General features: G+C 42.1%; 1 protein-coding gene across 1 annotated transcript in view; it reads left to right on the forward strand.

Moving 5' to 3' along the window:
- The window catches only part of LOC119957737 (RAS guanyl-releasing protein 1-like), a 133,204-nt gene that overhangs the window by 100,606 nt on the left and 18,604 nt on the right, over window positions 1-13,994 (forward strand). Inside the window, exons 10-12 of the mRNA XM_038785822.1 lie at window positions 4,485-4,565; window positions 7,741-7,845; window positions 11,389-11,498. Of these exons, the coding sequence (XP_038641750.1) occupies window positions 4,485-4,565; window positions 7,741-7,845; window positions 11,389-11,498 (296 nt within the window). The remainder of the gene's footprint in view (window positions 1-4,484; window positions 4,566-7,740; window positions 7,846-11,388; window positions 11,499-13,994) is intronic.

The following is a 13,994-nucleotide window of genomic DNA, read 5'->3' on the forward strand; positions in this document are numbered from 1 at the left end:
AATAATAACAGGTAATGCAAAAGTAATAGAAAGGGAGGAACTTAGTACAAACACTATCCACAGGGAAAAAGTGCTGTACAAACTATTGGGATTGAAGGCAGACAAGCCCCCAGGGGCTGATGCCCTAGTTCCTATGGCTTTAAAGGAAGTGGCAGCACAGATAGTGGATCCATTGGTCATGATATTCCAAAATTCTCTAGACACGGGAAATGTTCCAGTGGATTGGAAAAATGCTAATGCAATGTCCTTATTCAAAAAGGGAGGGAGGAATAAAGTAGGAAATCACAGACCAGTTAGTATAACATCAGTCGTTGGGAAATTGTTAGAATCCATTATTAAGGAAGTAATAATAGGAATTTGGAAAGTCAAAATGCAATCCATCAAGAGTCAACATGGTTTTATGAAGAATAAATCATGTTTGACTAATTTCATAGAGTTCTTCAAAGATGTAACAAGCCAAGTGGATAATGGGGATCTCATAGATGTGGTACATCTGGACTTACATAGAACAGTACAGCACAGAACAGGCCCTTCGGCCCTCGATTTTGTGCCGAGCATTGTCCGAAACCAAGATCAAGCTATCATTCTGGTCCAGAAGACATTTGATGAGGAGCCGCACCAAATGTTAATACACAAGGTTAGATCACATGGAATTAGGGTTAATTTATTAGCTTGGGTAGGGGACTGATTAACCACCAGAAGGCAGAAAGAGAGTCAGGATAAATGGGTCTTATTCTGATTGGCAAGGTGTAACTAGTGGGGTGCCACATGGTTCAGTTCTTGGGCTCCAACTATTTACAATCTATATTAATGACTTTGATAATTTGATAGAAGGTACTAGAGCCAAATTTGCAGATTGTGTTAAAATAGGTGGGATAGTAAGTTGCAATGAGGAAATAAGAAATTTACAAATAGATATGGATAAGTTAGGTGAGTGGGCCAAAATTTGGCATATGGAGTTTAACGTGGATAAGTGTGAGGCTATCCATTTTGGTCCGGAAAATGGAAAGGCAACCGATAGAGAAAAATCTCAGAGTGCTTCGATGTAGAGGGCTCTGGGTATCTTTTTGTGAATTGCAGAAAACTAGCATACAGGTGCAGCAGACAACAAGGAAGGCAAATGGAAATTTGGCCTTCATAGCTAAATGAATAATAATAATAATAATAATGATCTTTTATTGTCACAAGTAAAAGTAGGGAAGTGTTGCTGCAACTGTATGGGGCATTAGTGAGACTGCACCTGGAGTATTGTGTACAGTTTTGGTCCCCTTATTTGGGAGGGATGTAGTTGAGGTAGTTCAGGCGAGGTTCACTGGATTGATTCCAGAGATGATGGGTTTGTCTTTTGAAGAGAGATTGAGCAGTTTAGGCGTATACTCTCTCGAGTTAGAAGAATGAGGTACATAAGATGATAAAAATACTGACAAAGTAAATGTAGAGTGAATGCTTTCCCTTGTGGGGTAATATAGATCGAGAGGTCATAGTTTTAGGATAAGGGATAGCAGATTTAAAACCGAGATGAGGAGAAGTTACTTTTCTCAAAGGGTCGTGAATCTGTGGAATTCGCTACGACAGAGTGCGGTGGATGCCAGGCCATTGAGTAAATTTAAGGAGGAGAGATACAAAATTTTAAATAGTAATGTGCTAAAGGGTCATGGAGAACGGACAGGAAAGTAGAGTTGAGGCGAGATGAGATTAACTATGATTGTATTGAATAGTGGGGCAGGTTCGAGGGGCTGGATTACCTACCCTTGCTCCTAGTTTTTATGTAAGTCTTTCTTTAATTTTTTTAAAAAAGCTTTGCTAAGCACACATTTCATAAGGATCGAGTCCTTTAAAAGCATGCAACCTTTCCCTCCTTTGGTTTGTCTAAAGTGCATGGCCAATAATGAATTGAATAACTTATGAAAGGCAATGCAATGAGAATATAGAATACACATTATACATTGCTGATTCTCTTTAATCTTACCACACCACTTCCTTTGTGTTATACCGATAGCATTGAACTGAGCAGAACTCAGTAATAATGCTCTCTGAAAATTGGTGAACTTAAATTAAAGCAGATGAGCATTAATCTGATTCCACTGTTTCCAGCAGCCATTATTTTCAGCAAGTTCACTCACACTCAACCAGCTAGCTCCCCTTTGTATTTGTAGTTCTGTCGGCAGGAGGTACTATGCTTGAAATGGCAGCGGAGAGCTTGTATTAGCACAGATTCCCATGATCTGCCTGGAGCCTGTTCCTTGACCATTATTAGATGTAATCATACAAATTCAAATGGTGTTCTTAAATGCAGGGCGTTATGAGGGATTATTACCCTCTGGGCAGCCCCATTAGGACATGTGAAATAGAATCCAATTACTGATAATAAATCAAAACGTTAATCAGTCACTTAAGGCCCTGCAACTTCAGAGTGGGATCGAGTTAAATTGCACCTGCATTATATTTTGAATATTATCTTTCTCCAAAGATATCAGTCTATTTATTAAATAACATAATATCTAACATAAATCAATTCTTCCGAGGAGCAACAATCATTGTCTGATTACTGCTCCGTCGGACATTGCCCTGACTCAACACAGTTCCATATTTCTTCCGGGACCTTCCAAATCCAGTTTTCCCAGAAGTGTGGAGTACAGCGACCTGTAGAGAGGTCAGTCATAGCCAGCGGAGTAGAGTTGGGGAAAAGCAGGGCACACCCACTTTTTATAGCACAAGCTGATGTATGGTAAGTTTAAAGGTCCAGTTTAAATATCCGTGAGTGGGTAGGGTGGGTGAGGTAGGTGAAAAGTTTGGGTGAGGTGGCAGAGGAGTGATGCGGTAGTCTGGTCTGGGGGATAGGCAGTTCAGGTTGGGAGTAGTCAGCTTGGGGCGAGAGGTAGTCAGGTGGACAGGGGGTAGTCCATTTCTCAAGGTTGTGGAGAACATGAGCGGTCATCAGAATACCTGAACACCTAGCTGCATGCTCAGTTGCAGCATTGATGGAAGACTAGATTATGTTAATCACCTTGCCTGTTTACTTGGTCATAACTCTGGAATGGGGTAGGGGTGGGGTGGAGAAATAAAGAGATGGATACCCATTGACCTTGATATTGGTACTAGGATGGAATTGCTCGTGATAAGTATTGTAACAAGTGAAAGTTTCCTTTCACATAACAATGCATTAGGGAAGAGTCATACATTTATCATGTGTGTATTAAGCACTTGTTTTCCAGGAAGGTTATTTGTTTCCCGCGAGGGTTCTTGAATGCTCTTACTGGACAATAATTTACTGTTTGCTTTGTCTGGTTACGATGTGCTTTACTAGTGATCCTTAAGGAATGTCTTAATGCTAAACACAATGTTTCAATGTGTGAAAAAAAAATCCCAAGGAGCCACTCCAATAGTTCAGGTCTGCCCTCCACCTCTGAATTTCTTGCTCATCTCCGTGGTCCGGCAATAGAGTCACTACAGTTAGCCACACTGTTTCTGGATTAGGAAAGACTACAGTTAGGATCCTGATCCCCTAACTAGCGCATTAATAAACAGCAGGTGCGAATAGGATAAGACCTTGAATCATAGGATGGTTCAGCCATTCAGCCCATCATGTTGTGCTGGGTATCTGGAAGGAACAATTTACCTAGTGCCACTCTCCCACCTTTTCTACATAGCCTTGTTTCTTTTCAGTTAATAATTAAATTCCCTCTTGAATGCCTTGATGGAACCTGGCTTCACCATATTCTCAGATGTTGCATTCCATAATTATTAGCTATGTGAAAAGCAACTTTCCTCGTATCACCTTTGCTTCTTTTATCAATTACCTTAAGCCCTTGCACTCTTGTTCTTCATCCGTCCACCAGTTGGAGCAATTTCTTCCTATCTATTCTTCCCATGCCCCTCATGACTTTGAATACCCCCATCAAATGTTCTCTTTGCTTTAGCAATGCCAACCTTTACAATCTATCTAAATGAAGTTCCTCATTCTGTCAGTCTATCTGCAGTTAGCCCAATGCCGATCATCATTACTGCTCATATGAACAATGCTCACAGGGGTAAGGTCTTCATGGCCTGGGACAAGGTGCTTGCAAAGTCGTACCCCAGTGAGATAGTCAAAAGGAGGAATACAAGAAAGAAAACAGAAGCAAAATCAAAATGTTTGGTCACAATAGAGATCTTTTTCTGAAATATTCTGAATCTGAGCTATATTAAAAGCAGAGTTTGGTGCAGTTAAATGAAGCGTGACTCCAGCAACTACCATTCTATCATAAGCCATCAGTAACCACGGTTACTGGTCTTTTCTGTTAGGCAATAGGTGTGGTTTGAATAATCAGTAATCATTAAATCATTAATTGAAATGAATGAGTATAATGTTTCCGAATTAGCAAACCTGTCAATTGCTAATAGAAGATGCATGTCGAAAATGAGTCATATATATAGCACAGTGAGTAAAATCTAAAATATTTATTTCAAACTGCTGATGTAATTGGTATTCTGCATTATTTCAGCTTTCACTGGATCTCTACTATTCGGAAGATGAAATTTATGAGCTTTCATATGCACGTGAGCCAAGAAACAATAAAGCTCCAGTAAGACCATTTCTATCAAATGATGTTTGGTATTTCACACTAAATGCCATGTTGTGACACCCTTTAATGCTGATTATAGCTGTGATCATCTTGTCAGAGTGATCAATTAATTTCACGCAGATGGAGAAATTTGAAAGACAATCAGATTGGATTATATTCAAATCAGATGCTCCATGGCTCCTAAGACGTTAGTAACTGATTTCAGTTTGGAAGCAGCTGTGAATTTTTCTGGGAAACATTTTAGTTGAAAGAAAAGACATTCATACAATTTGGGAGTTAAACCAAAACCTATAACACAAACAGTTTCATCTCAGCATTTATAAATATCGTACAGGGTCAATGCTAATCCCAGTTGAGAAGCAAAGTGACCTGAAATTAGTCATTTTGGATTTCTCTGCAAAACATCTGAATCTGATTAAAGGAGGGTTGGATCATTTTGACTTTGGATCAGCCACCTGTTATCAGTACGGGTACATTATAAGTAGCTGGTAGTGTAAAACAGACAATATTCTATCAGCCAATATCAAAATTACTCCCAGGTTATTTAAAGTTCCGATATGTCTGGCTATTTAAATAACACGGCAATACTTGCCTGGCCCTCTTTTGTGTGTATATTCCTGTCCAACAGGAGTGCTCCAGTTAAGCCACTTTAGAATAATTCACTGATTATCTGTTTCAAAGTGTCTGTCGTCTTGCAAACAAAATAGAATGATTATGTGCACAGATGTTTCTGCATAAATGATATTTTACCAACCTTCGTAGGAATTTTCTACTTGACTTAATTATAGGGTCTACAATTGTCAGTATAACTGTTATGGATCTAGAAATGGTGTACATGCACTGCTTCCCAATCTAGTTAAGAGGTTAGTGATAAATCTCTGGTGACTATTGTTAAGGCTGTATTGGGTAGGTGTTTACACTGTATTCCTGCTAGTGTTGTCATGAATACATTTTAGACAGTCTGATGAATAATATGCCCATGCCTAGTGGTGCAATGGCCTCAGTTTCAGATCTCAGAGACCCAACTTAGAGGTCTACAAAATTCCAAATACATCACATATGTTACAATTCTGGCAAACAGTTCAATACCAGAGTTTCCACTTCATGTGAGACTCCTTACACCTTCTTAATCTAACCCCCTAAATAAATCCTTTTACTTCTTTCTCTTTCATGTGTTTATCCAGTTTCCTCACCCTAATCCTTAAGTGAATCCATGCTAGTCACCTCGATTACTCATTGGGGTTGTGAGTTCCACATTTTAGCCACTTTCCAGAAAAGAAGTTTCTCCTGATTTATTGCCAATGAAACGTTTTTAAGAAATGTGCTTGTTGTGCTTTTATTGTTCTTCATTTACCAGAGTTTAATAAAACTATGCATTCTGTTCCATTCCCTCTAATGCACATATCTAGTCTCCCCTTAAATGCAACCATGCCGATCAACTGCTCCGAGCAGTCGTGTATTCCACATTCTAACCACTCTCTCCAAGTAGTACGAATCCTTGTTGCATTTATTAGTGGCAACCTTATATCTATGGGCTCTAGTTTTGTTCTCACAATGGGTGATAACATTCTTTAACCGCTACCCTATCAGAACCTTTCAAAAACCTCCACAGGTCACCCCAGTGTCTCCTTTTCTGGAGTAGAGTCCTAAGCTTGTTCAATCTTTCCTGATACTTAGGGCGGCACGGTGGTGCAGTGGTTAGCACAGCTGCCTCACGGTGCTGAGGACCCGGGTCCGATCCTGGCCCCGGGTCACTGTCTGTGTGGAGTTTGCACATTCTCTCCTTGTCTGCGTAGGTTTCACCCCCACAACCCAAAGATGTGCAGGCTAACTGAATTGGCCACGCTAAATTGCCCCTTAATTAGAAAAAAAATAATTGGCTACCCTAAATTTTTTTTTAAAATCTTTCCTGATACTTCTCATTCCTGGTTACTTTCGAACAAATGTTATTTTCACCTTTTCTAGTGCCTCTATACTATATTCTTTTAAAAATAAATTTAGAGTATCCAATTCATTTTTTCCAATTCAGGCAATTTAGAATGGCTAATCCACCTACCCTGCGCATCTTTGGTTTGTGGGTGCGAAACCCATGCTGAGATCGAACCTGGGATTTTGGCGCTGTGAGGCAGCAGTGCTAACCACTGCCCCACTGTGCTATCCTGCCTCCATACTATTTTAATAATATGGAGACCAGAACTATTTATAGCACTCCAAATGTGGTCTAACTTCTACAAAAGTATAACTCAACTTGTCTGCTTTTCAATTCTGTTCCTCTAGAAAATAACCCCTGTGCTTTTTTTTAATTGGCCTTATTAACCTCTGTCTCAACTTTGTGATTTGTGTATCTGTACCCTCCAGACCCCTTTGGTCCTTTGCTACCACTGACATTAATTTAATTGGTCGATAGCTCCCTTAACTTATCTTGGACTTGTCCTATCCCCTTTATAAATATAAGAATCGCATTAACTATTTGCCAGTCCTCTGCTGCTCTTTCCTTTTCTAATGAATTATTGATCTATGTAATAGTACTGTAGCTATCTCTTTCCTAATTTCTTTCATCACACAATCCACCTGGACCACCTGTTCAGTATATCAATCTGCCCCTTTCTACCTTGTGTATCTTTAAATAATTCTTAATGTCATCTACTACTGTTGTGTCCAAAATGTTAATCGCCGCCCTGCTAAATTCCAAGGCAAAGTAATTATTTAAGATTTCTGGCATTTCACTGTCAATACTAATGCGTTTACCAGGTGTAACCATTAGTGGCCTTGTCTCAGTCCTCTTTTTTTAAAAATGTAAACAAGAACAATTTACTATCTCTTCATATTCCTTGATAATTTAATTTCTACATCAAATAAGTAACAAATACATCTGTCGTTAATTTAATAATTAAAACACAATGTCATGGAAAAGAAAACCTGCTTTGTTACTTGTCAACAGTTAATCAGCTTAGAACAGGGAAGATACAGAAAGTATACTGACATTGACACAAGTAACCTGAACAACGTTAACATCCAATAACTAATGCAGAAAACAAATTTGTTTGAAATTGTGCCAGATTGTCCAAACTACTGATGATAAAAGCATCCAACAATCATTTGAAAAAAAATGTTTTGCATTGGATGATTTGCAGATCAAAAGTAATTGATAGCTCTTTATGATTGTATCATTTAGCCAGCAACTCCTTGCAAGCCACCTGTTGTAGCAGACTGGGCCCCCGGAGTGTCAACAAAGCCTGATCCCAAGACCATCAGTAAACATGTTCAGCGGATGGTTGATGTAAGTTTTTCCCAATGACAATGCAATGTCATATATCTAGTTATTAGCTTTTGTTTTACTATTATAACAAGCTGTTATAACTGACTCAAATTCAAAAGGGACAGTACAGCTACATCAGAGATCCCTTTCTTTCCAAAACATTTATTCTCAAAAAGGGACTGATTTTATTTATTAAGATTGAACAGAAAGAATGCTCAATGTTTCCAGGTACTGAGCTTCCAGTCTAAGGAAAGCACTGAAAATGAGAGAAGCTTCCCAACAAGAGAAGGAATATCAGACACGGGTACTAAACATCGGATTTTTCTGTGGACATTTGAACCCGTTGTCAAATTCAAATGGGAGTCAATAGTTCTGTGTAAAACAGGGGAGGTGGTGGCATAGTGGTATTCTCACAGACTGGTAATCGGAGCGCCAGGGTAATACTCTGGGGGCCAAGGTTCAAATCCCGCTGTGGGTAGATGGTTGAAATTGGTTGACATATCTGGACCATGAAACCATTGTCAATTGTCGTAAAAAAAACCCAGCTGGTTCATTAATGCCCTTTAGGGAAGGACATCAGCCGTCCTTACCTGATCTGGCCTACATGTGATTCAAGATCCACAGCATTGTGGTTGACTCAAATGCCCTGTGGGGTGGACAATAAGTGCTGGCCAGCCAGTGACACCCACTCACCCAATCACTCATTGTGATTTTTCCCAGAGAGGCATTAACTGAGAGTGGGTGCCGCATCCAAAGTATAGCCGGTAGGCTCTCAAAGCAGAAGGGCCTTCTTGATCAGAGACTTCTAGCTTGAAAGCAGCAGTCGGTTTCCATGGAAAGCAAGTGCTGCAAAATGGAGATGCCCTCACTCCAAACATCTTCAAATTTAAAATAAAAAGTGACATCTGCAGCTGGACTACCCCTCTGGTGGTGGGAGGAAGTGCTACATCTAAACAGGACTGTAATAAAAGCAAAATATTGCAGATGCTGGGGATCTTAAATAAAAACAGAAAGTGCTGGAAAAGCTGAGCCGACCTGGCAACATCTGTGGAGAGAGAAACAGAGTTAACGTTTCAAAGTCCAATATGACTATTCTTTGGAACAAGGATGGGCAAGCCTGCCTGCAACTCTGGTTCTCCGATTTGCTGCAAGGAGGCCACCTCTAGCCAGCTAAACTGGCCCCCAGTGCCTGTGGAACATGGGGGCCCTTAATAAGTTTGATTGCTGTATGCACCACATGCGGGCAGGTAGCTGCATCTCATTTCCTCCAGAAAAGTGCCACTATTTTTGGTATTATGAGCTCCCATCTGCTTCTATTCCTGGCTCCTGTGGGGCCTAAAAATCAGGCGCCTGGTTACAGAAACTTTATTTGAAATTCCAATTTTTATTATATCTTCACACTCCTTCCTTGGAGCACAGTAGGAAATAGTGGGAGGATGCACTGACTGATTAACAATCTGAAAGGCTATGATGTGAAACATATCTTTAACAGATGTAATCATTTAAAATCAGCCAATAGGTTAGTCCTATATGGAGGAGAGTTTTAATGAGTACATACAGCCCATATGTTGCAGAAGGTATCGATATTCATTGGACACAAGTATCCTGTTGGATGCCAACCCACAATTTAATTCATTGCTCCACAACTGCTGTCTGCTCGGCAAAATAAGCTGTGTATTTTTCTAATTAATGAACAAAAGTGCATTTTTGGTTTGAAATTTGGCAGAAACAATTCAGTGAGTTGGCCAAACTCACCTGTGCCATTATGTAAGATTCATCTCCTGTGATCACTATCACAAATACTGGGCGGAATTCTCCACTCCCGCGATAAATCAGGAAGGCTGTCGTGAACTCGGCCGAGTTTCACGACGGCCTCGGAGGCCGCTCCTCACACCTTATTCACCCCTACCCGGGGGGCTAGGAGCGGCGCTCCGTAACTCTCGGCCGCCGGGCCTTGCGTCAAGGCGGCGCGCCGAGAATGACGTGACGGTGGCCCCTATGTGACTTCAGCCGCGCATGCGCAGGTTGGCCGGCTCCAACCCGCGCATGCGTGGCTGACGTCACGATGGCTGACGGCTCCAACCTGCGCATGCGCGTTTGCCGTCTTCCCCTCCACTGTCCCGCAAGACGTGGCGGCTTGATCTTGCGGGGCGGTGAAGTGGAAAGAGTGCGTCGCTTTGAGACGCCGGCCCGACAATCGGTGGGCACCGATCGCGGGCCAGTCCCCTCTCGAGCACGGCCGTGGTGCTCACTCCCCTCTCCGCCCCCCACAAGCCACAAACGGCACTTTGGCGTCCATGTTCACGACGGCAGCGACCAGTTGTGGTTTCCGCCGTCGTGAACCAGTCGGGAACGTCAGGCCGCTCGGCCCATCCGGGCCGGAGAATCGCCGGTCACCGTGAAAAACGGCGAGCGGCGATTCTTCCGAGCAGGGGGTTGGAGAATCGCGGGGGGGGGGGGGGGGGCTGGGGGGGCATGTCGTAAGTCGCCCGTCCCTCCCGCGATTCTCCCACCCGCTGTGGGGAGTGGAGAATCGCGCCCACTATTTTTTTATTTTACTTGTTTAATTTTTTTAACAATGTAGTCTACCCAATTAATTTTTTCCAATTAAGGGGCAATTTAGCGTGGCCAATCCATCTACCCTGCATATCTTTGGGTTCTGGGGGTGAAATCCACGCAAACACGGGGAGAATGTGCACACCCCACATGGACGATGACCTGGGGACGGGATTGAACCTGGGACCTCAGCGCTGTGAGGCAGCAGCACTAACCACTGCATGACCGTGCTGCCCCACAAATAGTATTTATATGTGTTAAATCCTGCGTGAAGTAATTCAATTGTTTTCTCACAGTCACTAAAGATGAGTGTAGAAAGGCACAATGCAATCATCTCTGCCATAGTGGATTGCTGCGTCAATTAATAATACTGCCTGCATTCAGTAAAGACAGGTTTTAGCCACTGTTCCACTTTTTTGATGTTTGCAAACATATGAAAGAGGAGGAGTAGGCCATTCGGCCCCTCAAGCCACATTTTAGCTGAATTTATGGTAAAGTTTGATTTCATGAAATGTGTTGCCCTAGCAATTGGCATTACAACATTCTCAGCAAACAGTTTTGACTTGTCTTCAGTGGTCGAGAAGAGGAGGAGAGTGCACATACATAGTGCACGAGGTCTGCCATGAGTCATCAGTGGAACCAGCACTCTCACCGCACGACAGCAAAGTTAGAGCTGTGAATTCAGACAGAGTACAAACAGCGATAGAATATTATAATAAAAAGTAATTTTTGTGTGGCTGTACAGTGACTTGTGGCTGCAGTTAGTTCAAAGGCATCTTGATGGAACAGCACACCAGTTTACAAGGGGAAAATATTGTTATGGAGGCAGCGAGATGGATGAACTGGGTACATCTAGTTATATACAAAAATGAGCAAGCTTTCCAAATACCTTTAACAGGACAACAAAGTCCATCAACAATTACATGAACAAAATGACTAGTACTCATGATTGCTCATTTCCATTGATAGATCAATTGATGCATTTATTCTTTTTCTTAATCTGTGCAGTCAGTGTTTAAAAATTATGACCATGACCAGGATGGCTATATTTCCCAAGAGGAGTTTGAAAAGATTGCTGCCAGTTTTCCGTTTTCCTTCTGCGTGATGGACAAAGATTGGTAGGTATAGCAATTTCAGGATGGTATAAAATATTACAATGATGTGACAGCAAACATCGGAACAGAATCACATGTTATAAATAGGCATCATGGATCAAACAGCATGGCTGTTGAAGAGTGGTATAGTCATCTCTCAAATGTAAGCTTATTGAATTTAGATGCACTTTTGCCCACAACAGAGCATCATACAGCACAGAAGATAGCCATTTTCCCAGTACACCTGTTTAACTATTTGAATGATTGATTCAATTAAGCCCACTCGCTTGCTTTTTCACTATTGCTTTGCAAATTTCCCCTATTCAAGTGTACATCAATTCCCTTTCAAAAATTAGTACTGGAGTTTGCTGGCAATGTAATAGCAAGGTAAAGGTGCAAGCTGTTATTAGTCTGTTTAAAAAAAAATCCAGCAGTTTGCAGCAAGAAGAGATACATGATAAATTGCTGGATAATTTATGAGATTGTATTGATAGTTTACAATCAACATCCCAACATGTTTCAATAAGTTGCTGTGGGGAGAATCTCATTTTATTTAGGAGGTCTTTGCTGATGTCTCTTTATTTAAAGGAGTCTCTGGGGTGGGGAGAGGGGGTGCGGGTTGGGTTACTCCCGTACTTGAGACAAGGGGGGGTGACCTGAAAAATCCAGAGATAGGGGCCTGAATAGTGATGTGGGGGATGGGGGTGGGGGATGTTTAAATTATGATGTGGGTGCGGGAGCGGTGGCCAGCTCAAAACGGCAGCCCGATAGTTTTGATTAGAAGTTAGGGAATCCATCGCAATCCTCGCTTTGCATAAATTTGCATGGTGAAGGATAGTGATTGCTTCCTGATAGGAGCGCGAATCAGTTACAGTTCACCTCCGGTGGGAGAACAGAGGGCGGGATTCTCCGTTGTCCGACGCTGACATCCTAATCGGCAATCGGACGGAGAATCCCTGGCTACATACGAATCGGAGATAATGTCTGTTTTCGGATACTCCGCCCCCGCCAAAATGGCATCATCGAGGACCTTACCTGAAGGCCTCCCCCGATGCTCCGCCCCCGATAGGCCAAATTCCACACGCCGCGGGCAACGTGTGCTCTCAGTTTTCGGGAACCCGGCGTGGTGGCTGCGGACTTTGTCCAGTGCTGCCACCATCGAGGGCGGGGTGCCGTGCTGCTGGCCGGGGGGGGGCTTCGGCGTGGGCTGGGGGGACTAGTCGGGTGTGCGGAGGGGGTGTTCAGGGAGGCACTGTTTGGCAGATTGGGTCCATGCTCGGCCGGCGTCATCTTATACAGCACGATTGCTGCAGGTTGTCACCGTGCGCATGCGTGGCCAACGACCTGGCAATTCTCCAGGCGTTTATATCGGTAAGGCTGTGCGTTTTACGTGGCATGGCTGCTAGCCCCTCACCGGTCGGAGCATCGTTGCGGGGGGGCACCAACGTTTTTGTCATGAAACCAGACACTTCCTCTGGACATAGCCTCAAAATCGGAGAATCCAGCCCATAGTTCCCAAACAGAGAATCTCGCCCACCTTTTCAGCCCAGAAAGGGAACAATTTAGAGGTTCACTCCTGCGGGTATTAAATTGTTCCTCGAGGTTTTCTAAAATATGTATTTTAATACATTTTTTACATTCCTTTTGCCTTGTATCTCTGCCTCTTATCTGAATCTTTTCATTTATTCTCTTTATTTCTCTTTCTGCATCAAATTTGATTATAATCCACCTTATTTGCTTCTCCATTGCAACTCTGTTTCTTTTGTCATCCTTAAACTCCATTGCTCAAGAAAATTGTTTCCATCGTTGACCAGGGTCCCAGATGTCCAATTATCAATTCACTCTTTCACAATTTGAGCCGGAAATGTTTTCATGAACTGAATGGTGAGGAAAAAACAACCCGACCCGCAGGACAATTCATGAAATGCCTCATTCCAACAAATTCTGGCCCATACCAACCCCAGCATATTTTCAGGCAGTGCATTCCACATCATAACTCACTATGTTTTTTAAAAAGTTCTCCTCATCCTCCTGCTGAGGGATCATTGACCTGTAACAGTAACCCTGTTTCTCTCGCCACCTGCTGATTATTTCCAACATTTTCTGTTTTTATCTCTACGTTTCCTCCACTGGCGCTTTTGCCAATCAGCTTAATTGTGCCCTCTAGTTATCCCTAACTGCTAATCAAAACTCTTCAGAATTTTGAATGCCTCTATTAAATTTCCTCTGTCTTAAAGAAAACAATATCCACTTCTTTAGTCTCTCCATTCTTGTATTTATTTCTAAATTGCTTGTGCTAGAACAGATAAAACACTGAAATCAAGGTGATTTATGCATATATCCTTTCTGTAATGTTATGGAGCACTAAATGACAAAGTATTAATTCCTAAAAATCACAAATATAGACACGACTCACCAATCCCACCAACGCTGCGACAGAAGATTCTAACCCTACAAAATTAACTAATTTATCTGCAAAGCAACAAAAAGACAGACTAAATTAACAAAGGACTAGCTGAC

The sequence above is a fragment of the Scyliorhinus canicula genome, chromosome 2 (assembly GCF_902713615.1).
Source record: "Scyliorhinus canicula chromosome 2, sScyCan1.1, whole genome shotgun sequence".
Lineage (NCBI taxonomy): Eukaryota > Metazoa > Chordata > Chondrichthyes > Carcharhiniformes > Scyliorhinidae > Scyliorhinus > Scyliorhinus canicula.